General features: G+C 41.3%; 1 protein-coding gene across 2 annotated transcripts in view; it reads left to right on the top strand.

The window, feature by feature from the left end:
* PDE8B (phosphodiesterase 8B) overlaps nt 1–25,682 on the top strand; it is a 243,906-nt gene that overhangs the window by 119,360 nt on the left and 98,864 nt on the right. The window contains exons 2-4 of one of the 2 annotated variants that reach the window (XM_011996259.1): nt 7,439–7,498; nt 21,278–21,468; nt 24,738–24,797. In XM_011996259.1, coding sequence (XP_011851649.1) covers nt 7,439–7,498; nt 21,278–21,468; nt 24,738–24,797 — 311 coding nt within the window. The remainder of the gene's footprint in view (nt 1–7,438; nt 7,499–21,277; nt 21,469–24,737; nt 24,798–25,682) is intronic. The other variant, XM_011996265.1, reaches the window with a different exon arrangement.

The raw sequence follows: 25,682 nt of genomic DNA, 5'->3' as shown, positions 1-25,682 counted from the left end.
TATTACAGTGCTCTTTGCCTTTGTTTTTGTTTTTGGTGAATAGAAGCTATAATTTTAAAGTCAAAGTGATTAATCTTTTATCTCATGGTTATATATTTTGATGAGCAGACATTTGTATGTTTATGTGATAAAACATCGTGCTGCCAAATTAATGTACTATTCTAAATAATAGGGCATAAAACACAAAGTAGTGAAATATGCCACTGGCTGTATCTTGTAACTATGAGTAATCGTCCATTTATATTATATAACAAAAAAACTATAAAAGAAATTTTTGATTGATTTTGATTGTAAAGTAGGGATATTGTTTGGGGGGGATAATTCACCAAATGTAAAAGACTTTATCTTCCTCATGCCAAGATTATAATCTTGTGTTTTTCGTGGAGCTATCTGGAAAAAACCAGTGGAGGTGTCTGGAAATAAACACAGATACCTGTCAATGTCTGGGTTCAGTCATGATAGCTGAGTCTTGGGCGCGTGTTGTTACCTTCCACAAGGTAAATGTTCCATTGATGTTTGCTGAGTAAATGAATATGTAATAGAGTCTGCAGGAGGGGCCATTAAAGAAGCAGGAATTGAAGTCAGCAACAGACAAGTCTGCTCAAAACAATAGACTAGTGGTTGTCAACCCTGGCTGCACCTAAGGAGATAAAAAATTGAAGATGCTTGGGCCCCATCCTTAGAGATTTTAGAGATTCCAATTCTCTTGGTGTCACATAGGACCCAGGCATTGATATATTTTTAAAGTTCCCCAGGTACTTCTAATATGAAGCCCAGGTTGAGAACTTCTAGACCGGAGGATTGGAAGCAGGAAGGAGAAGGGAAACTCATGGGCTGCCCAGTGAGCTCTTGGACCCTGAAAGGTCCAGGGTGTCAGAGTTGCCAGGTGGTGCTGGAGGGCAGCCAGACCACAGCCAGGTAAGGCTGGAGGCTGGAGTGAGGGCAGCACCAGCCAGCAGGGCCTACAACTGAGAGGGGACAGAAGGAAGAGAGTGTTCTGGGTGTGCTAAGCATGGTTGGCAGGGAAGAGAGGTTGGGATGGGCCAGAGTTTCCCAGCATAGAGCAGGGAGGCCCAGCCTCACCGTGGGGTCACCTAGAGACTGCAGGGCCCGTCCCTTTCTGACTGGAAGGCAGAGGACAGACAGGCACCCGTTCAAAAGACAAAAGGCAGACACAACCTTTGTTTACCCAGAGCTCAGAAGAATAAAGAACTAAGTTTTGCCTCAGAATGGAGGGTGGACAGGGCACATACTGAGATCATTAAATGCTATTTTTAAATCAGAGCCAACAGGGCAGCAGACAGAGTTGATGAAGAGCATTTAAAAGTGCCTATTTCTGTGCCCACAGCTGGTGTCTTTTCAGTGTAAAATGATCTTCACCATGGACCCGTCACAAAATGCGAGTCAAGCTTGCCCTAAGCTGTGTGTGTTTGTGTGTGTGTGTGTGTGAACAGTCAGTACTGTAGATGGTGGGAAAGAAGGGATTCTAAAGGAGAAGTCATTGAAGTGGGGAAGATTCAGACTCTGAGTTTTGGAACTCAGACACTCCATCCCCACCTGGACACACACGCACATGCATATGCATGCATACCCTTTTCCTTCTTAGTGCTGGGCCAGCCCTGTTAACAGACTACCAGGGCACAAGTAGGGATCGCCAGGCACTGCATCATCTATTTTGCAGAGTCTGAATGGAGTCCAGAAGCCACACCAGAAATATGAGTGCTGCAGAATTAATGCTTCCAATTTTGGAACATAATGGAAGAGCAGTACACTGGGGGTTAGGAAGAATGAAGTCTCAGTCTTCACTCTGTTACTTAAAAGCTGTCTGATCTTTTCAGTTTAATTCAATTCCACAAAGCATTTGCTGAGCATCTTGTAGATGCTGGGGATAAAATTGTGAAAAAGGCAGAGACTATGTCCTCAAGAAACTCACAGTCTCGCCAAGGAGTGAGATATGTAAATGACTAACAAAATTAGTGCTATGAATACAGGAGTACTGAGGAGAGAAATCACTGGTTCTTCTTTGGGTGAAGTTAGACTTGAACCATTGTCAGAGGGCAAGGGCATTGGAGCAGGCCCTTGAAGTATGCGTAAGCTGCTGAGACAGAAAAGGGCTTTCCAGGTCAACTGCTTTCCTTCCTGAATCCTTAGCTTCCCTCTTGTCTGAGGAAGGCTCTAAAACTCGATGCCAAGTTACTTAACAAGATTCCTGAAGCTGAAACTATTAAGAGCTGCAGCAGTCACCTCTAGAGAATGTGGTGGCATGACAGGTGAATTAACCAACCTGAACTACCTTGATTTCTCTCGCGAGTTTGTCCCTTCCATCTGCCTACCCTGCACCAGCTGGGTTGTATGTTGGAGTTCCCTTTCTATTGAAGTGAAGCCAAGCTGAGTTTTTTTCCTGCAATTTTTTTCTTGATCATTGCAGTGTATTTTCCCACTTGCTTTCGTTGCTGTAGTTCCTACTCATAGCAGTGTTTTTGTTTAGTTTTTGCGAAATCTCTGTTCTTGGTTATTCAGAAAGTGGGCAAGCCAGTGTTTGATTTTCCCAAGTCACAGATCTGATTATGTTGATCCTTTGCTCAAACACCTGCAATGTGATTGGTGCTTAGAGATGAAAAAAGAGAGCTCGTTCCTGTGTCCTCTGAGGATCTGACCCCAGCCTTCCCAGCCGACCCTTTCACATACTGCAATCCAGCTCTCTGGAGACTTGTTTTCTTCCCCCCAGCACCTTTGCTTTCCTGCCTCCATGCCTGTGTCTGTGCTGTTCCCTATGCCTAGAATCTCTTTCCCCAACCCAGCCTCTTCATCCCCCTTTTTCTCGCCACCTGCCTGCCTTCATGAGGCCTTCCTTGATCTCCCCACCCCCCAAACCAGAAGTATTATCTCCTCATTCTCAACTTCAGAGTGGGAGAGAAAATGTCTCTTAACCAGAATTCTATATTCAGCCAAATTTCAAGCAAAAGTGAGTGATAGATGTTTACAGATCAACAAAGACTGAATGACTTTGCCACTTGTAGACTTTCTCTGAATGAAAAGATGCATTCCTAATTTTGCAGTCATGGACCCATGTTGCCAGCTTGAGATAAACAATGGTATTTATACCATGGAAGTCAGCAAATGCTACAAAATAGTACTCGTTTTTTTTTTTTTTTTCCATGTGAAAGTGGATTGGTGACCCTGCTTCCATGTATATAGGTGTGTATGTTACCATTCACACACATGTACACACAAATATTTGACACACTACGAATGTTGTACAGCACAGTTAAAACTACACTGTAGTTCAGCAGTCCTTCCTCATTAGGCTACTGGGGAAACCCATGTGGCTAGGAAGTGTGTTTCTCTTCACATTCTGGTCCCACCCTCTTCTCAGGTGTTGGAATTATGTTACCTATGCCCCCACCCCTGCATTTGTTTCTCTGACCCTGGCAAACTTGGTCACTTCCTGGAATCAGAGCTAATACACTAATTGAAGATTCTGTGCATCTGCAGTTGCTCAAAGTTCATTCTTTGAAGTAGAGAATCTTGGCGTGGCTACACAGATGTCGGTAAATGATCTCCTGTTTCTGTTCATAATTGCTGTTTTATAAATTGGTGAAATGCAGGCACTTAGATGCCTGTGTCAGAAGCAGAACTCTGCAAACTGCCGTCTGTGAATATACCTGCTACAGGTTTTTTCTGCTGGTCACTACCTAGTGCCAGCCCTCAGAGTCAGCAAGAACAAGTTCCAGTGTTCTTTTGGGACAGTTGACCTCTTTGGGACACAGAAGCCAAGGCCAGATGACTTGGAGCACAGACTAAGAAGGAAAAGGCAAACAAACAGACACAAAGCAAAGTGTGGGTCAGGACTAGAGGAGCTGGTAAACTGAGGCACCCACGCCGGTAGTGGAGGTAGAGTGACAGCACGTGGGAGGGAACACAGTGAAGTGGGGCTGGGAGGAGAGAGGCAAGGAATGGTAGAGATGCGAGAGGCAGGGGTTTGGAGAAGGTCCCTAAGCAGCAACTTTACAGCCCCTGTTCCCGGCTCTGCTGTCCTCCCACAAGCTCACAGCTCACCTTTCTGCTGGGCTGGGTCAGACGGGAGTTAGAATGCTGGATGGCAGGCAGAGAACTGTTGTGGCTATGAGAGAAAGTTGTAGGGTCTTTCCTGCCTTTAGGAAGAAAAATGATACATCTTCTAGCTTGAGAACTGCTTTTAAAATTCCATGCTGTGACTCCGTGGCCGTTGCCTGTCTGCCACTAGGATTACAGGTGTGAATGTGCCTGGCACAATGCCTGGGTCAGAGGGACTTAAGGAATGTTCACGGTCATCAGATATTCTCCTGGCAGAGTCGAAAATCGCCTGCCCCTCCCCGCCAGCCTACCATATAAGGTTAGCCGTACCAACACTTCATGCACATATTGATTATTTAGAAAAGTATATAGGCAGCAGGGCACAATGGTGCACTCCTGTAATCCCAGCACTTCGGGAGGCCGAGGCGGGCAGATCACCTGAGGTCAGGAGTTTGAAACTACCCTGGCCAACATGGTGAAACCCCATCTCTACTAAAAATACAAAAATTAGCTGGAAGTGTTGGTGGGCACCTGTAATCCCAGTTACTCGGGAGGCTGAGGCAGGAGAATCGCCTGAACCCAGGAGGCGGAGGTTGCAGTGAGCCGAGAAGGTGCCATTGCGCTCCAGCCTGGGTGACAGAGTAAAACTCTGTCCAAAAAAAAGAAAAAGAAAAAAAGTAAAGGAAAGAAAGAAAGGAAAGAGAGAGAGAGGAAGGGAGGGAGGGAGGGAGGGAGGGAGACAGGCAACGTATTGGTTAGGGGTGAATTATTATTTTTTGTACAGCCTGTGTCCTTCTTGCAGGAGTCCTTCCCTATCTCTTGGCCTTCTAATGTGAGTCACTTTTTATTTTATTCCTTTTAAACTTTTATTTATGATTTCATTCATTACTTTCTTTTCTGCCACTGGATGACTCCTTTAGGAGCCTAATTTTGCTGGCGAAATCATTCACAGGTGGGCTTGTTGGAGGGCCTTCTGTGTGTGGTGGAGGCAGTGAACTCAAGAGAGATCACAGGGCAAGTGAAAAGATGAAAAGATACCCTGGCTTTTCAAATGTATCTTAGCGTACTAAATTGGTTTCACTTTTTTTTTTTTTTCCCCGGAGTCTCACTGTGCTGCCCAGGCTGAAGTGCAGTGGTGTGATCTCGGCTCACTGTAGCCTCCACCTCCCGAGTTCAAGCCATTCTCCTGCCTCAGCCTCCCGAGTAGCTGGAATTACAGGTGCCCACTGCCATGCCTGGCTAATTTTTGTATTTTGAGTAGAGATGGGGTTTCACCATGTTGGCCAGGCTGGTCTCAAACTCCTGGCCTCAAGGGATCCACCTGCCTCGGCCTCCCAAAGTGCTGGGATTATAGGCATGAGCCACCACGCCCGGCTGGTTTCCCTTTTTAATCATTAACTTTTTTTTTTTTTTTTTTTTTTGAGATGGAGTTTCGCTCTTATTGCCCAGAATGCCGTGATCTTGGCTCACCACAACCTCTGCCTCCCAGGTTCAAGTGATTCTCCTGCCTCAGCCTCCCAAGTAGCTGGGATTACAGGCGCCTGCTGTATTTTTAATAGAGACTGGGTTTCACCATGTTGGCTAGGCTGGAGTTGAACTCCTGACTTCAGGTGATCTGCCTGCCTCGGCCTCCCAAAGTGCTGGGATTACATTAAATTTTAAATCTGGGTTCTGGCAGTTGTGCTGCTTTGGAAGGAGGGTGTTTATTTCAATAGCAAACACTGGCTTGGGAGTGGAGCTGGGTGAAGGGCTGGCAGCCCAGCGACGCAGGATGCCCTGGGGCTGGCCCTCTTCTAGTGGAGTTGCTCTTGGGGCTCTGCACGTAGGCTACTGGTGTCAGCACCCACACCTTCCAGGATACTGACTGACTTAGACAAAAGAAGAGTAAGAAAAGTCGACACTCAACATGAGCCTGTCACTTTGACCTGAACACAGCAGTGAAACACTGAAGGAACTTGTCCACAGGCTCAGGGACTCAAAGCCTCCAGTTGGTTTTCATTGTGCCAGGCCTGCTGAGTGGACCCATGGTTGAGGAGGCTGTCTCCCCCAAGGGGAGCAGGACAGGCAGCCTTGCCCTCCTGAGAACCCTCCATGGAGGGCCAGGAGCCTATGAGCAGTCATTAGAGGGCTCTTTGAGTTTTCTGCTGGCTGGTTTGGTGAGAGGCCCAAGCGCCCTGCGTCAGTTCTTTACACTGCCGTGTTGGGGTGGGGTGAGAGAATCAGCCCTACAGAGGAAAGGAAGACTGACTGGTGCTTTGGAGAGTGTTCATAGCGCCAGCACCAAGAGTTAAACTTGGGGAAAGAGGAAGAAAGGAGAAAGGGAAATTATTGTAGTCTTGTGAAGTATAATGTAAAGAAAGTTTGCTTTTCTTGTTTGTTTTTTGTAATTGAAAAGCCTCCCATGGCCCTTGGGTCACTGCAAGTGTCTCTGGTTGTGTAAATGCTGCTGCGAGTTGAAGGCACTTCTTCAGACTGACACGGGGCCAGTACAGAGGGTGGCATGCAGGATAAGCTTCCAATAGTGGCAAATGACCGCAGTCTCTTAGAGAAAAACAAAATTGGATCCATGGAGGTGAGGTCAAGACCGTCAGCCAAATTAGTCTAGAGAACAGTCATTTTTAGAAATCCCAGTAAAGTAATTAAAAATAAAGACAAATATTTGCTTTATGCTTGCTTCCATCTAACCGCTCGCCAGAGGCAGCCAGATGGTGTTGGCCAGTGAACACCAAAGAGCCCTGTGCTCACTCCTGGAGTCATGGGGCAGAGACAAGCCTCTTGTGGTCATCATGGTGTGGTGTTGCTCAGTTTATTTGTGGAAATACAACTGAGATGAGTAATTTATCCATGGTAAATGTGAGTAAGACTAAGCTGTTTGCCCCTCATAGTAAAACATGAGGATAAGAAAAAAAGGATCTAAATATTGGAAAGGCTGTTAAACCATAGATGTGATTTAGCCTCGAGATTTGAGAGAAATGTTTATTCTCTTTTGAAATGTCAGAATAATAATGGTCTTAGCATGATGCCCAGCGCATAGTAGGTGCTCAGTAAATAATTATTGAATTGTTTCCTTCCATAAAATAGTACATGCTTATTATAAAAATACAGGCACTTCTAGTAAAAATAACTCAAAGTCCAACCACTTAGCATTTGGGGATGTATCCTCAAAGACATTTTCAATGCATATAAATGTATACTTTATTTTTTTATACAAAAACAGGGCTGTGCTATATACATCATGCTTTGTAACCCATCTCCAGTTCAGTAAGCCGGATTCTTCAATTTAGTGCACACAGTGGCATAATGCAATGCATTGCGTAAGGAAGGATGTATCCATTTGTGTAGTTTAAGACTTGACACTTCTCTTGTGCTGTCCTTTATTTAGCAGGTGTCTTCTGCGGAGGTGCGCATCGGGCCCATGAGACTGACGCAGGACCCTATTCAGGTACGCCTCTTTTACTCAGCCCCATAACTCAGATTGTTTTCTGTTTTTTGTTTTGTTTTGTTTTTGTTTTTTGCCATAGAGCCTCCTTCTGTTGCCCAGGTTGGAGTGTAGTGGCTCCATCTCAGCTCACTGCAACCTTTGCCTCCTGGGTTCAAGCGATTCTCCTACCTCAGCCACCCAAGTAGCTGGGATTACAGGCGTGCGCCACCATACCTGGCTAATGTTTGTATTTTTAATAGAGCTGGGGTTTCACCATGTTGGCCAGGCTGGTCTCAAACTCCTGACCTCAGGTGACCTGCCTGCCTGGGCCTCCCACGCAGGTGTGAACCACTGTGCCCGGCCTGACTCAAATTGTTTTCTTGAAGACCTAAACGTTTCCCCATTTTGAGTATAAATATAATGGATAGATTGCATGGTGGATTGTGAGAAAGAACAACTCTTACCCCAAAACTAGTCTGCTCCACATCCTGCTGCAGCCAGAAAGGGAAGAAGCAATGAAATGGTAAAGGGCTGGGCCTTGTCATGAGTCACAACTGGGTGGGAATCTTAGCTCTGCCGTTAATCAGCTGTGTGACCTTGCATATATTGCTTCACTCCTCTTACCCAGTGTCCTGTCTGCAAAATGGAGATGATTATGCCTCAGGGAATTATAAGTTAAATGAGATAGCATAGGATGCCTAGAACTTTATCTGGCAGTTATCATTAATTGAAAAAGATGGTTGATAAATGATAGTTGTTGCTGTTGTGTGGGAATAGAAGATGATAAAATGCTCCCCTATATCTTCCATGTGACTTAAGCCAAGCAGCCTACTGGGCTCCATAACACAGCAGGAACTGGTATCCAAGGATACAAGGCCCAGCCACCTGTAGGATTGACTTCACTCTAATCATGGCAGCAACTGTGTCCTCCTTGCAGCCCTTCCAAGTTCCTGTGCCCCCTTGACAGAAACATGTATGAAAAGGGAGTTTGTACCCTTTTAAATAATTTCTAAATCCTTATCTGCATATAAGCCATCCCATTAGGCCTAAATAAGTTAACTTTCTCCTTGTAAAAACTGTAGCTTATTAGCACCTGGAATCTTGTCCCATACTTGGGACAAGTCAAGATGCAGAAAAGATATAAACAAGTCAACCAACATATAGATGAAAGTGAAAAACCAAGCAAGGAAATGTGCTATTTGATTTATGAGCAAATGGAAAAAGAAAATAATGTTTTATAGTTGCTTGGTAAAAGAAATGCAAATCTAGGGAAAGGAGAAAAAAAAAAGGAAGAGATTTAGCTTGGGAAAATTTGATGAAAACAAATTTAGGAACAGAGAGATAGAGAAAAATAAACACCAGCCACAACTATTTGTATAGAATATAAACAAATGGAAAATTTCAGTAATCATTCTGAGCCATGTCCTTTGTACTCCAATTTTGAATAAAGGCAATAACAAATAAAGGAGTTGATATCAAGGACTTATTCCCAAAGCAATTTCCAGAATACTGTTTGGGATTAGTATGGTTTTAGATCAATTTCATTTACCTTCATTTTTGTCCTATGCTACACTGGCAATGAATGCTCATAAGGATGTCTCATTCTTTTAAAAATGTAAGTTGTTAAATGTTAAAATATTTCAAATATTCATAAAGGTGCATGGGTGTACCAACACCCACTTCTGTCATATATTAATGGTATGTCTTATTTGTTTCAGAAACAGAAGGTTGTAGATACTGTTTAAGCCCTTTATTTATCCCTTTGCTGCCCCTTTCTTTCCTCTCTGAAAGCAACCACTATGATAAATATTTGTATACTCACTCTTTGTATGTGTGTATCCATTCATAATATGTACACTTGTTATGAATTCTTTTTAGCTCTCTTTGAAAGGTGTTGTGCTATAAGTATCATTCTTCATTCATCAGTTGGTGTCGTATCTAAAAATTCATTGCCTAATCTAAGATTGTAAACATTTACGTCTTTGTTTTCTTCTATGAGTTTTATAGTTTTAGATCTTACATTTAGCTCTATGATCCATTTTGGGTTAATTTTTGTTTATGGTGTGAGGTAGGGGGTCCAGCTTTATTTTTATCTAGTTGTCCTAGCAGCATTTGTTTAAAAATATTCTTCTTTCCCCTGTTGACTTGTCTTGGCATCTTTGTCAGAAATCAATCATAAATGTGAGGATTTACTTTTGGACTCTCAGTTCTATTCCATTGATTTATATGTCTGTCCTTATCTAGTACCACACTGTCTTGATTACTGTAACTTTGTAGTAAGTTTTGAAGTTGTGAAGTGTGACTCCTCCAACTTTAGTCTCATTTTTCAAGATTATTTTGGCTATCTGGGTCTCTTGCATCTTTGTATAAATTTTAGGACCATTTTGTCAATTTCAGTGGGGGCTTCGGAGAGCCAGCTGGGATTTTGATAGGGATTGCAATGAATCTATAGACCAATTTCAGGAGTATTACCATGTTAACAATTTTGTTTTCCAGTCTATGACCATGAAATATCTTTCTATTTCACAGGATCTTATATCTTGCAACCTTGCTGAACTCATGTATTAGTTTTTCGTGAATATAGAAATTCCTATAATCCTCAGGATTATATATTATAGGTTTAAATTCCTATAATCCTAAGGAAAGCCTAATGAATTCCCGTAGAAATTCCTTAGGATTTTCTGTGTACAAGATCATGTCACAATCTAGATGCTTTTTTTTTTTTCTTCTCTTGCCTAATTGCCCTGGCTAAAACCTCCAGAACAATGGTGTGTTTAGCTTTTTAAGATACTTCTAGACCTTTTCCCAAAGTACCATTTTACACTCATACCAGCAATATGAGATTTCTGGTTACTCTAAATCCTTGAAAATATTTGATGTTGTGAGTCTTTTAAATTTTAGCTACTCTAGTGAATGAGTAGTATTATCTTATCGTGATTTAAATTTGCATTTCTCCATGACTAATGATGAGCATTTTTTAATTTGTTTATTAGCCATTCCTCTATTTTCTTTTGTGAAGTGTTTCGTCAAGTCTTCTCCTCATTTTTTAATTGGGAAACTTACTGAGTTGTATGAGTTCTTTATATATTATTGTTACGACTCCTTTGTCAGATTTTGAGAACATTTTCTCCCAATCCGTGGCTCTTTTATTCGTTTTCATAACTCTGGCTTTTGAATAATTTTTCATTTTGAAAAAGTCTATCACTTTTTAAAAAATGGTTGTTGCTTTCTGTGGTATAATTCTTTATTTACTCCCAGGTCAAGAAGATAATTTCCTGTTTTCCTCTAGAGACTTTATTGTTTTAACTTTTAATTTTAAATCTATAATCTATCTCAAGTTAATTTTTGTGTACAGTGTGATATGTGTGTCAAGGCTGATCCCCCCACCCCACCATATTGATGTCTGGTTGTTTCCAGCTCTACTTATTATGAAGACTATTCTTCCCCATTGAATTGCTTTGATGCCTTTGCTACTGATTTTTTTTATATTTGTTGCAGCTTGTTTGGTGGCCAGGTATGTAGTCAGTTTTTAGATTAATACTCCACAAAAAGTGATAAAAAGATGTATTCTCTATTTGTTGGACAAAGGGTCCTATTTACATGAATTACTTCAACTTCATTAATCATGCTATTCAAACCATCTCTATTAATTTTTGACTTAAATTTTGTGACTGTGTGATCTGTCAGTTTCTAATTACAGTGGATTTGTTGAAAAATCATCAATATCTGTTAATATTTGCTGGTATTTTGAGTCTGTGTTGTTAGGTGTATCCAAGTTCTTGATCGTTGTATATTCTTGATGACTGTCCCTTTTATCATTTTGTAGTGTCCTTCTTTAACCTTTTCCCTTATATTCTGTTTTATCTATTTATAATATTGCCAGGCCTGCTACCTTTGGTTAACATTTTCCTAGTATATCTTTTTCTGTTTGTTGTTTTTTTTTTCAGAAACAAAAGACTGCAGATACTTTATAACTTTATTTTGAGTAGCCTTTTTTAAGCAGTATGTCGGGGTTTTTTTCAATAAAAGTATGGGAGCTGGCCAGGCGCGGTGGCTCACACCTGTAATCCCAGCACTTTGGGAGGCCGAGGCGAGCGGATCACGAGGTCAGGAGATCCAGACTATCCTGGCTAACATGGTGAAACCCCGTCTCTACTAAAAATACAAAAAATTAGCCGGGCGTAGTGGTGGGTGCCTGTAGTCCCAGCTACTCGGGAGGCTGAGGCAGGAGAATGGTGTGAACCCGGGAGGCGAAGCTTGCAGCGAGCCGAGATTGCGCCACTGCACTCCAGCCTGGGTGACAGAGTGAGACTCCGCCTCAAAAAAAAAAAAAAAATGGGAGCTAAAATCTGTTTCTATAATGTTTGTCGTTTAATAGGTGAGTTAAATCTGCTTACATTGAGTGTGAATACTGATACAGTTGTTTTATTTTGTGTTTTCTATTTATTAACCTTTTCCTTTTGTTTTCTTGTTTCTTGTTTCTGCTTATTAAGTTGGGTATGTTTTTGAAGCTACATTTTCTTTTCTCTAATATAGGTATACTGCTATTCTTTTAGTGATTACCCTGAAATTATTATTATTATTATTTTTGAGACAAAGTCTCGCTCTGTCACCCAGGCTGGAGTGCAGTGGCACGATCTCGGCTCACTGCAACCTCCGCCTCCCAGGTTCAAGCGATTCTTCTGCCTCAGCCTCCCAAGTAGCTGGGACTACAGGTGCATGCCACCACGCCCAGCTAACTTTTTGTATTTTTAGTAGAGACAGCGTTTCATCATATTGGCCAGGCTGATCTTGAACTTTTGACCTCGTGATTCGCCCACCTTGGCCTCCCAAAGTGCTGGGATTACAGGGTGAGCCACCGTGCCCAGCCTGAAATTATTTTTAATATGCATGATTAGCAGTCAAATTTTATAACAAAATCTCGCCATACTATCCTTCTGTCCTCTCAAACATGATACAGTCCTTTGCAGAATTTAAGTACCTCCTGACAGCTCCACCCTCCCACAACTGAAAAACACTTGTCTATAAATTTGAATTTATTATATGTGGCATATTAAAACATACAAAAATATTTTTGATATGTGCTCATAACCTATGAAACATAATAACAAATTGAATACCATAAACTCATAAGCCCGCCACCCGGTGCAAGACCTGGAACATTACAAGTGCTGCTGTATACCCCATTGATTTCCCTCACATGAGTTTGGCTCCAAATAACAGCAGATGCAAGTGGTAAAGAGTCTCTCTTTGAGTGAGGGACACAATAATTAAGAGTTTCTTTTAAAAAAGATAATAAACTCAACTTAGAACCAAGGATGGCTTCACTATGGTCTCATTCAAACATAGAGTTTTGACTCAATGATTTATGCAATAAGAATCTACTGAGTACCTCCTATGTTCGGGGCTCTATGCTAAGTGTTGCAGGGGAGAGAGAGAAGGCACCATGTTCCCTGACCACAGAGAGAGGTCTGGAAGGTCAGTTTTATTGTCCATAACACACGAACTTTCAGTGCATTGATATCTAGTGTTTTTTTGCTTCTGCTACTAACATTGCAATTGACTTAGAAAAATCAAGCTATGTCCTAGTGCTTTTATTTTACTTTTTTTTCTCCTCTTTTTTCTTCACTGCAGTGCCAAAAATATTAATTAGCTACATCAGCCAGGGGTTTGGCTTGATAAGAATATTTCAGGATATAGTTGCTTTTGAGGGTGCATTTCTGAGTTCATCAGGGGAAATTTACTCCCATGTCAGGAAATGTACTCCCATGGGGCTCCACACACCCCACACAGAGCTGGCAGGAGCACAGTTAGGAGTGGAATGGATTGGAAGTGCAGAGTGGTGCTGTGGAGCACGTCTCTCCTGGGTGAGTTGATGTGACCCACAGTGAAAGTCATATTTTCCAATCTTGGCTAGAAAATAAAAAGCAGAGGAAGTATTATGAGGCAGGAGATCCAAATCAACATGAGACTGTCTGAAAAATCAAGTGGCCTTTTCTTCATCCATACCTGGAACACATTTACTTCCCCAGTGTGCAGAATTTGTGTGTTTCTGCTTAGAGAGTCCTGTCCCCATTCCCCCTCACGCTGGGCTTTCCAACTGGACTTGGAAATGGATCCCCACAGCTGTGACCTAGCTTTTTCTTAGCAAGGTCACATCTCCTTTCAAAGCCTGGCCAAGATGGTGAAACCCCGTCTTTACTAAAAATACAAAAATTAGTCAGATGTGGTGGCCGCACCTGTAATCGCTGCTACTTTGGAGGCTGAGGCAGAGAATTGCGTGAACCTGGGAGGTGGAGGTTGCAGTGAGCCAAGATAGTACCATTGCACTCCAGCCTGGGCAACAGAGTGAGACTCCAACCCTAAAAAAAAAACACAACAACAACAAAAACCACCTTATTCTTCCATGTTGTAGGGCGTAGGTTTTCTGGAACCATTATATTTGGGGATGTTATATATTGGAGATCACATGGCCTCATAGGGAGGTGACCTTCACACATTAAGTGAAATGACAGAGGGATGGAGACGTTCAGACTCAGTAACTTGCTGTGGCCAGCATTTCTCTTGCTGTCTGTCCTTACTGCTGCTACCAGGTTGCGTCTTCTACCTCATCCAGCCAGTTTCAAAGAACCACAGAGTTGTTAAGAATTTTCGTCTAATATTATAGGTAAAAAATATTTGTGGAGCTGAGAGACAGTAAGTTACTTAACATAGTGATTGCAAAGACCCTGGGGTCAGGCCAGCCTCGGTTCACATCTTGCTGGCAGTGCAGCTGTGGACAAGTTTTTTAACCATCTAAGCCTCAGTTTCCATGTCTATAAAATAGGAATAATTCCCACCTCCAAAGAGTTTCTGTAACTGGTTATTGAATGAGACAGTATGTTTCTAGTACATTCAGTATAGTGGCTGGCCCTTAGGAAATTCTCATCAAACTATAGCTGTAATCAGCATCACTTTCCTAGGGACGTTTAAGGAAAGTTCTCAGACCATTTTTTTAAACTCAATTAACCCCTCCCCTGATCACATTGGCCAATTGTTTAGTATTATGCAGAAACAGCTTATGTGATCTATATATGTGGTCTGCTTTAGAAGCTCCCTGTTACCAGGTGTTTGCTTAAAGCCAAACTAAATATTCCAAAAACTGGATATTTAATAGTAGACATTGACAATCCATTGAAGACACATAGATATACCCTCATTAAGAAATAACACTAGTAATAACACCTATATTGCCTTATTCAAGATGAGGAAAAGTTAGTTTTTGTTTTCATCTTTTTTTATAATTAGCCGTCACCGGATAAAGTAGTTTCATTCTAATTTAGCTGTCAAAGACAGATTATTTGCTATCCTCCAAAAGATATGTTTCAGCTTTCTTTGAGGTATTTGTAGTTACTTTTGAAAAGCAGGTATCTCTTGCTTTGTACAGTTCCAATGTGCACAGATTTCATGGTTTACTTAAATAACACCAGACTCCCAACAACATGTTTCAGATTGCGGTTACATCAGTGTTTTAACTGTGAATAAATGCATAAAGCATAAACTTTGCAGCTGGTTCTTCAGTCCACAAATCACTATGTAAATAACAAATGTGCAGCATCATCAGTAACCTATCGCTTTTTTTAACCATAACTTTTTTTAGCCAAAGACTCTGGTTGGTTTCTGCCTATCTGTTATTCAGCCTAAGTACAGACAGCAAAGCATGTAGTTGTGTTGCCTCCTATCTCTTCGTGATAAACCCACATGACATTATGCAAAAATAGATTGTGGAAAGCGGGAATGAGCTAACAAAGATGAAAGTGCAATGAAGAGATGAAAAATGATAATGCTGTGAGTGAAATTTGAATCAAATGTAAATGGACTTAGAGGAGAAATAGTTGACTGTGGAATGCCGACACTGTAGCTGGTAGAAGTTAGTGAATGTAAGTTCATCAACATAAATGAGACAGTGGTGTGACAAAAAGGATGAAGAAGTCATAGAGGTAGTGAAGCCAGCAAAAAGCTTCACAGTAATTAAAGGAGCTCTGGGGATATTGCATGATACTGAAAGCACAGAGGATAAAATGTCAGCAGCTGATCCAAAGTTAGGAGTATGATAATTTGCCAAGGCATAGAAAAGATGCTCACTTCATATCATAACTTATACAACTAGAAGAAGGTGGCAAGCACTGTCCAAACTACTCTTGATAATTTTTTTAAATAAATAAAACATTTTAATTTTCAATGTTTCTAATATTTTAAATTACAATATATTAAATAAATTTTAGCTTTGTATTTTTTTCATTTCCCTATATGTTTATAACCAAGAATAAGAAAATTTTCAGTATGTTGACACAAATCTTTAAAGGTCACAAAACAATCATAATTTTTACCATTATTTATTAAGATAGCTTTACATGGTCATTTTTTTCATTTTTGTTTTTACAGAATATAAAAATGCAGATTTCTTGCTTGCATATATTGTGTACTGGCTTTCAGTGTACCCATCACCTGAAAAGTGAAAAATGTACACACTCCGTAAGTTTTCAACCCTCGTGCATGGTCATTATTATAGTCTGATTCTGCCATGCAAGTGAGGATTGCCGATAGCTGTGTTCTGACTATGGACAGAACACAAGTTGGCTGAGCTCTGCTCCAGTAAGAGGTTTCCTCATTGTTCCAGGCTTCAGCCCAGATCAGTTCTGCATCTTCTCCTCTTTTGCTGTGTTTACAAGGGTACAGTGAGATTGATGTGACAAAACTACTTCCTTCTGCTTGTTCTCCTGTGCTTGGATTCTTGTCCATGCTTCGTTTATCTGTGGCCACCACTCATTGGTGCATTTATTATAATTATCTGTTTCCTTGACTGGAGCCCATGGGAAGAGACTGGCCTATGGCTATCTCTGTCATCTTTTTATTCCCAGTTCTTAACATCTTGCATAACAAGTCATCAATAAATATTCTTTGAATGAATGTTGAGCATATTATTTTGAGCAAGCACAAGGTCAGTTTACTGTTACTCTTTACAGATCAAGTTCAGTTATAACACCATTAGTAATGATTTTTCAAAAATATGTTTTGCAGAATCATTTATATGAGTTAATCATTTATTGACCTCAGTTAATAGTCAATAAATCTTAACAAATGGCCATGTCAAAGAAATGAGAAATACTGATACACAGAATATTAAAGCTGAAAGGGATTACATTACTCAAGTTTTTGTTTTGTTTTTATTTTTCGATTGTAAGTAATAACTGCCTTATACCAAAAAAGTACATAAGTAAATAAGAAATGTGGTAGAAGGATAGTGCAATTTTTTTTTCAGACTCCGAGAAAGAGTTGAAAAGGGTGGGTGGCTTGGGAAGGATGTCCTTGGGCCATCTCTGAGCTCTTTGACATCAGCAGTTTAACATTCTTCCATCAATATCTTTTTTTTTTTTTTTTTCTTTTTTGAGATGGAGTTTCTCTCTTGTTGCCCAGGCTGGACTGCAATGGCACGATCTTAGCTCACTGCAACCTCCACCTCCCAGATTCAAGCAATTCTGCATCAGCCTACTGAGTAGCTGGGATTACAGGCATGAACCAACACGCCTGGCTAATTTTGTATTTTTAGTAGAGACAGGGTTTCTCCATCTTAGTCAGGCTGGTCTGGAACTCCTGACCTCAGGTGATCCGCCCACCTCGGCCTCCCAAAGTGCTGGGATTACAGGCGTGATCCACCATACCCAGCCAATATCTCTATTCTTAATGGGCCAGGTCCCAGTTCCCAGCCTTTGTGTCTCTCTGTTCAAATTCTAAATTCCTGGAATCAGAATATCATTAGCCCAGCTATAGCCTGGGAGATGGGGACAAAGAGTCCAATTTGGGCTACTTGGATCTACTACTTTCCTGGAGAAGGTATTATTTTCAAGAGCTAGGCAGATATTTTTAAAAGGTGATTGCTATAATGTTTTGCTCTAAGGTATATATTCTTTATTCCCATAAATTTTCACTTTGATTAGGAATTGAATAATTGAAAAGCAGCCTTTCTAATTTTTTTATAAATAGGAAAATATTTAAATATTAGCCAAAGAAATTCTCTCCTGAGTGCCTTACCATACCTAAATAATAAGATCCTTTGGCCTTACCATACCTGAATATTAAGATCTGTGATACAGAATAATAAGATCTGTGATATAAGGCCAACAGATCTAGGAACAATTGGCATTGAAAAAATAGTTACAGTTCCCAGAGCAGGATGCACAGTGTGCCACCCAGGGCCACGCTGGGAAACACCACAGTCAGTCAGGAGGCAGAGGGAGTAGGAGGAGATCGCACGCAAGAGCCTCCACTGTGGTTTCCATGGGAAGGCTTGGGTGAGGCAGGGTGAGCAGGGTTAGGCCAAGCTAGTCTGATTAATTTCAGAAAGGTCTGGGACATATTGGTGGTTCTAGTTGTTTGGTACCTGGCCCTAGGGTGATTAGGGTTGGGGAATTGTGGCCTGGAGGGTAAGAACCAGAGGTGGTGGTGGTTGGGGAATGGGCTCTGGATTGGTTGATTTGCATATGAAGGGCATGCTCACAGGAGAATTGTGTGCTATCTCTAGGAATTAGCAACCCTGAGAAGGGCAGTCCTTCCAGGGTCAGCAAAGCGCCAGGAGTCAAAGCATCGGAAACACAGAAAATAAAAATATACAATTAATACAGCTGTCCACCTTCAATCAGTTTTGTGAGTTTCCATGTGAAATCCAGTTTTGTAAGACCTTCAAATGGCCTGGAAGGCCTTATCATGGTCTAGCCCTCTGCCGTGAACTTGACCTGCTCCCACCCTTTTGTCCTCACACCCTCCCTTCAGTCACCCTGGCTCCCTTGCAGTCCTTAGAACACACCAGGGGCTTATAGAACTCTGCCTGGAATGCTTTTCCTTCCAATGTAAACTGGGCTTGCCTTTCTATTCCCTTCAGGCATGTGCTCACACGTCACCTTCTCAGCGGGACCTATCCTAACTGCCTACTTCCTTCTGCAGCTGGCACCCACTGGTGACCCCCCTACTCTGCTCTGCTGGGTTTCACGTAGCACCTGTCATTTATTACCATTCTGTATAATGTACTTACTTAATGGTCTATTTATTGTGTGTGCCTCTACCACTGTAATGCAGAGTCTTTATTTTGTTCATCAACATACCGTAAGCAGTTAAAAGCAGTGTTTCTGAAAATTAGTGATAGTTGTTGTAATGCCCAACAAGAGAATTGTTATTCTTACTGTATTAGTCAAAGATTGAGGCATAATGGTGTCAAGGAAATATAAATTGTTGAGATTCTTGTTTAAAAATCCATAATTCAGCCAGACAGGTGAGAGACAAGAAGTTTTTCACCGGAATTGACTTCTGGGTTTGGCATATTGAGTTTCTCGTGTTAATACCACAGCTACACCAAGTAAAAGGTTATTGACTTTTTGCAGCAACCAGTTTATTCTACCTGATTTTTCTCATTCAGGTTCCCCTGTTAACAGTTTGATAGGAAGGCTTTCGTTATCAAAATCCGCAAGGTTGTGTCCTTCATTTTTCTTGGGTGAGCCACCTCCCGTTTCTTCCTAGAAGGAACTCTGTGGCTGGAAATGTTAGGAGCTTCCTGGGCTGCAGAAGGACAGACCCTGGTCAGCCCAGGGTGCTCTTAAAAAATGGCATATATAATATATCCAGATACTTACTGATATTAAGAAATTATTGGGGAGGTTTAGGTATGAAATGATATTGTGGTTTTGTTCTTTTTAAAAAATCTTTATCTTTCACAAATGCATATGGATGAGATAAAATAGCTGGATTTGCCACAATCTGTTGTAAGAGCTAGGAAAATGGGTAGGGATAGAGATGAACCCACATTGGCTAGGAGTTGGTTATTGCTGAAGCCGGGTAAGGAGTACATGAGTTTCATTATATTATTGTTTCTGCTTTTCTATATACTTCCAATTTTCAATTAATAAAAGTATTTTTCAGCTGGGCACGGTGGTGCATGCCTGTAATCCCAGCACTTTGGGAGGTCGAGGTGGGCAGATCATGAGGTCAGGAGTCCGAGACCAGTCTGGCCAACATGGCGAAACCCTGTCTCTACTAAAACAATACAAAAATTAGCCGGGTGTGGTGGTGGGCGCCTGTAATCCCAGCTACTCGGGAGGCTGAGGCAGGAGAATCACTTGACCCTGGAAGGCGGAGGTTGCAGTGAGCCGAGATCGTGCCATTGCGCTCTAGCCTTGGTGACAAGAGCAAGACTCTGTCTCAAAAAAAAGAAAAAAAAAGTAGTTTTCAAATGTAATGATTGGACAATTTGGCTTGTTTCTGATTTTAAATGAAACACGTTTGGTATTTCACCATGATGAATATATTGACTATTGACTCAAAAGCTCTTCATGTTGAGAAACTACCCTTCTGTTTCTAATTGTTTAAACCAGACGTGGGTGCAGAAGAGTATTGAGTGCCTTAACAATATCTTGAGATTATTATAGGTTTTTCTTATTAGATCTATTGCTGGGAGGTGATCTTACATCTTATTCACAGTAAAGCCCTTTCGCATTTCTCAGAAGACCCCACAAGTAGTTGTTTTTTCATTTCTCAAATATTTACTGAACAGCTAGGAAGTGCCAGGCTAGTGCTGGGCATGGGGGGTACAAGCAGGGAACAAGCCAGGCCGAGCCTTTACTCTCCTGAAGCTTACTTCTCTAGTGAGAGAGATGGACTATAAATACATAAATGAGCTCAGGTGGTGGTAGGGCAGTCTGGGTCTTTCTGGCTGGCAGGGAATCTGTGTTCCTGGACCCAGGCGATGATGAGGGAGGAACTGTGTAAAGTGTTGCTGCCTTCTTTCCTGTGGGCAAAATTGCTTCTCAATGAGGCAGTTCATCAATAGAAGCACATTTCCCTCAACTTAACTCCATCAACTTTACATTTCCTGATCATTCTTTCCAGATTTTGGCAAAGATTGGATGTTAAAATTCATTTTTGAGGTTGTTTTGAATTCCCTTACTTCCTTATGTCTATAGGTATTTTGGTGCTAAGTTCAGAGAGGTGGCCTCCAGAGACTTAAAGGCAAATGCCACTTGCAACTGGAATCAAATATATGTACTGTAAATGTAAACCATAATTTAACCTGTGTTAACTATCTCATTAATAATTTTACTTCTTATTTAAAACCAAACTAATTAGGAAATTAGAAATACTTGTAATTGCCGTGAGTCACAATCACCACCAGAGTGAATGGGCACCTTCTCTGTGCTTATTCAGTTCTCAGAACTAACTTATGTGGCACTGTTCTTTCACTCTTACAGCCAAGAAACTATAGGCCAAAGAGGTGAAATACCTTGTTCAAAGACCACTGTAACCAACTGGAGGAGCTGGGATTTGAACCCTGGTAGCTTCCCTCCAGAGGCCCCATTTTAAACCAGTATACCATAGGCCTGGTGTTTTGGTTGTTTTGGGGGGATTGTTTTTGCTTTTGTTTTAGACAGGGTCTCACTCTGTTGCCCAGGCTGGAGTGCAGCGGTGCAATCATGGTTCACTGCAGCCTCTACCTCTCAGGCTCAAGCGATGTTTTCATCTCAGCCTCCTGAGTAGTGGAGACCACAGGAATGTGCTACTATGCCTGGCTAATTTTTTTGTATTTTTTGTAAAGGCGGGGTTTTGCCATGTTGCCCTGACTGGTCTCAAACACCTGGGCTTAAGTAGTCCACTGCCTCAGCCTCTCAAAGAGCTGGGATTACAGGCATGAGCCACTGCACCTGGCCAATAGGCTTGTTTTTAATAGTCTCTATGGATGATGATTTATTTCAAGATGCTCTTTTTGTTGTGTTTCAGGTTTTGCTGATCTTTGCAAAGGAAGATAGTCAGAGCGACGGCTTCTGGTGGGCCTGTGACAGAGCTGGTTATAGATGCAATATTGCTCGGACTCCAGAGTCAGCCCTTGAATGCTTTCTTGATAAGCATCATGAAATTATTGTAATTGATCATAGACAAACTCAGAACTTCGATGCAGAAGCGGTGTGCAGGTACCTTCTCTAATTTAATATGCTGAGTAAATGTTCGCTTAACAGCTTAAAATGAATTTCATTTACAGATATCTTTAATTTATTTCAAATATTTTAAAAATATGTGTTGATGTTTTTAAGCAGTGTATACAAATGTCTGTGGTGAAAGCTATAGCTCCTTCCTGTAGATTTCTCTCTCCTCTTCTACTTTTCCACATTTGAGTGGTACTAAATTTAGAGGTGTGAGCTGGGCTCCCCTGATAACTTCAGGGTATTCCCCCCACCCTGTGTATTGCTCATAAAAAAAATTAAAATTCACACAGTTCTCATTACACAGATACGGTTTGGATTTAAACTAGCTATTTTAATCTTCATTATTCTCTCCCAAAATGAACATCGGAAATGTGTGAAATATAAATTTTTTCCTGCCTGACACAGATGGGTAGATCCCACAGCAGGCTTCCCAGTCATGGAGTGAAGGCAGCCACTTTGCAGCAGTAGAAAATCTTCCAGGGACCCAAACCCCCTGCTTGTTTATAGAAATGCTTGCACTCTGGGGAGGAAACACAGGCCTGTTCATAAATAAATGCTCAGTCATAAGAGTTAGCTCTGGATGAACTGATTCATTTAGCAGAAGTGGAATGCTTTGAAGCTAGATGGAAGAGGTCACTAATTAAATGCTAGACCAAGACAGAGTCCAATTGCATGGCGAGCTGGAATTTTCTTGAATGTTAGTAAGTGAAATAAAAGGTGGGAAAACGGCTTTTTAGAACCTTGGTACCCTGAGAAGAAATTAGTGGATTAAGAGAAGTTTCTTATCACAGACATCATCTTGCTATTCTTTGATGATTTTCAGTTTCCCAAAGAAGAATTTTTCTTAAGCATCTGTTTTAGAAATGTTTTAATGGCTTCAAATAATCTCATCTTTCTGCATAAAAATGTTTTTCTATTTAATAGTGTATATAAATATACATAGAGTATATCATAAAATATCTGGATACTATTTTTAGTATTAGGAAATATTTTTGATGATTTTATAGTAGAATTGGGTCTTGTAACACTAAGTATTTCTGATTTTTCTTGGCCTTCACTTACTTTTCTTAGGTAGTTTTATAGTAGAAATATCACACTTCTTTGTTCCTACATACAATGACTTAAGAGAAGCTTTACTTATAAAGAAAAAATCAACAGGAAGAAATCTTTTAATTCAGGCAAAGGCCCAGTTTAGCAGATAAACTTTACATTTTTCTTTGAATATAAAGAAATAGAGTTTTATTTCCTACCAAATGTATTTCTGTGTTAGCTGCTCAGAAAACCAATAGAGGTCTATACAGTTTAGAAGTCAGATGGACGTATCTGTCAGTGTGTTTCCCGACCATTATTGGTCATGTTGAGGGTGGCCAGATTCCAAATGCTTGACTCCCAACACACATTCCCTAAGGGGATGGGTAGGTGACATGCCCCTGGCAGATGTGCATTCTTTGTTGTCATCTGTGGCGCTAGATCCCTCACCTTTGAGCTAGGATTGGACCTTAGCCTAACATGCGTCCTTGAGCCTCAGCCCCACCTTCCCCTTAGTCCTCTCATCCAGGAAGAGGCCTAGGTCTCTCTTACCATACCAGTTCCTTTGGAGAGACGAAAGAAAAGAGACAAGCAGCAGGAAGCAACCCAAAAGATGGAAGCCAGTCCCAAAAGAAACCAAGAGCATGTGTACTCCAGCCCAGTTATGCTTATTACATGTTTTAGCCTCTTGCCTAAAACCCACACCTTAGGATATAGCCCAGCAGTGTGCCCATGACACCTACTGGGGTGAGAAAGACTGAATGAAGGTGAGAAGTACTTAGAGTTTCCCTAGAGATCGGAACATGCCTCTAAAACACTATGTATTTTTTCATTAGGTGCTAACTGGTATTTCCACTGAGTATCCATCCAGTAGGCTCTTGAGTATAAAATAAGTGTAGCTTCACCTTAGCAGGACCTGTCCTACAGGGTGGCTGAGTGGGAAGTAGCCTGTGCTGGCATTGGAGAGATATTGACTTATGCCTCCTGCCCCATTGTGAGTTAATAGCATTTTCTTCAAAAGATCTCTTTAAAATACCATTTATCCACAGAGGAAACTTCACTTCCTGGGAATATGACAGCCGATCATTTCCTGTAGCCTTCCTCCCACATAGTGTGAGGGCTCGAGGAACAGGACATGGAGAAGGTGCATTTTTTGAGAAAGGTCAGAAAATGTTGGAGTTGAAGAGGATGAAGCACTACGAGCCGACTGTCCCTTGGGGAGTGGTAGTTCAAACACATTAAAGTAGAGGGGAGCAGAAATGCCCACAGCCAGAGAGAAAAACAAATGCATGTTGTTTCACAAATTACTCAGGAGTAATTCTGTTCTTGGAGATGGTGGTTCCCTTCCAAGATATCTCAGCATAAGCAGAGGCCAGACCAGGAGAATAGGTCAAAGCAAGCATGCTGGTTCGCAGTGAGATTCAAGTGTGTGGGCCTTTATTAAAAGTTTGTCCAATTTACAACCCCCTGACCGGAACGGTGCAGAATCTGGGCTGTAGCATGGCACAGCAAAGAAGATTCATGGACCTCAAAATTCTATGTCCTGATTATTTTGGCCCTGTTTAACTCCTAGGGAATAAACTAACTATATCCAGGTGGTCCCAGTACAACAAACATTATACAGTGACAGGTACCATATTGCACCATTTCTCAGCTCCAGCTGATGATCAAGTTGTTTAAAGTATTTAAGCACAAACTACAGTAGGACTGAAAAATTGAGGTGGCTCTTTGTACCATCTTTAATTGGCTTTAACTGGCATTTGTACATCCCGCTGCCAGCGAGTGTTTTAATTTTTATCATAAGGTCGACTTTCTGAACTATCTGCTATTTTAAAAGAAAAAAGATTAAACCCAATTGGCTCCCCCAGGTACACACTGATAAGAAGAGGATTGTAGGACTGCCAATTTATTTTTATTTTGAAGAGTGGAGTTTCAATTTTAAAAAGTGGAATTTAAGTGGAATTTGCCAATTTTTTTAAGTGGAAAATTGGCAGGTCTGACCTATTGGATAATTGCCTGGGAGTTAAGAGAAAAAAAAGTTTTAACGAAATGAAGAGATTGTCCTAATCCACAAGGGCATCTTTCTTTGTTGTCTTCTGTGTGTTTTAAGACGTTTTCTTTAGAGAAAGATTTGATGTTGTGTCATTTTCAATGTGAAGAAGTTCCGCATTCATTTAATGTAACAAAGTCCAGATCACCTTGTTTGACTTGGAGGCTTCTCATTGCAGGTCGATCCGGGCCACAAATCCCTCCGAGCACACGGTGATCCTCGCAGTGGTTTCACGAGTGTAAGTGCACCTCCCATTCCCAGCTGGAAGGAGTACTGTTCATTCTGAAATGTCTGTCAGATGTAATCTGGTTTTTGAGCTGTCTAAGCAATGGGCGTGTCTTGGGTCCTAGAACACCAGCCTTAGATCTTGATCTTGCTTTGGGGGTTTTGTTTGTTTCACAAGTTCCTGGAAATATTTAGGTTTTTCTCTGTATCTTATGTAATTGCCTTTAGCACATAGTCATACACCTCAGGGAGAAAGTTTACTCATTATATGCCAGAAATGAATGGAAAATTTGAGGAGGAGGTGGTCTGGAGAAAACATTGTTCCAGTTTATCTTTTTTTCTTTGAAGAAAAGAGATGGGGATATGCTTGTTTTTCATTTAAGACGAAACACTTTTTTTTGTTTTTTTTTTTCTTTTTCATGTTCAAGCATGAGAATAAAAGGGCACTAAATCCACAAGACAAGGGTTGTAAAGTTGATGCTGGGACCGTTACGTGGCTAGAGGCAGGACAGTAGAGTTTATCCAATGCTGGGCGGCAAAGAAAAGGGATTGTGCTGTAGGTACAATGAAACTGTAGGATGAGCGACTGCTCTGCTGGGTTTATCGTCTGATGTGGCCAGCACTTAAAGTAAAAGAGCTAGCAGGAAGAAAAGTTGTCTGTACAAACTACAGTGGTGGGAATGTTGGCAGGTAACAAAATTTGTTGTAGTCTTTTTTTTTTTTTTTTGAGACGGAGTCTCACTCTGTCGCCCAGGCTGGAGTGCAGCAGTGCAATCTCGGCTCACTGCAAGCTCCGCCTCCCGGGTTCACGCCATTCTCCTGCCTCAGCCTCCCGAGTAGCTGGGACTACAGGTGCCCGTCACCACGCCCGGCTAATTTTTTGTATTTTTAGTAGAGA

Source organism: Mandrillus leucophaeus, unplaced genomic scaffold, assembly GCF_000951045.1.
Source record: "Mandrillus leucophaeus isolate KB7577 unplaced genomic scaffold, Mleu.le_1.0 Scaffold114, whole genome shotgun sequence".
Lineage (NCBI taxonomy): Eukaryota > Metazoa > Chordata > Mammalia > Primates > Cercopithecidae > Mandrillus > Mandrillus leucophaeus.
This window is presented reverse-complemented; position numbering and strand designations above follow the sequence as displayed.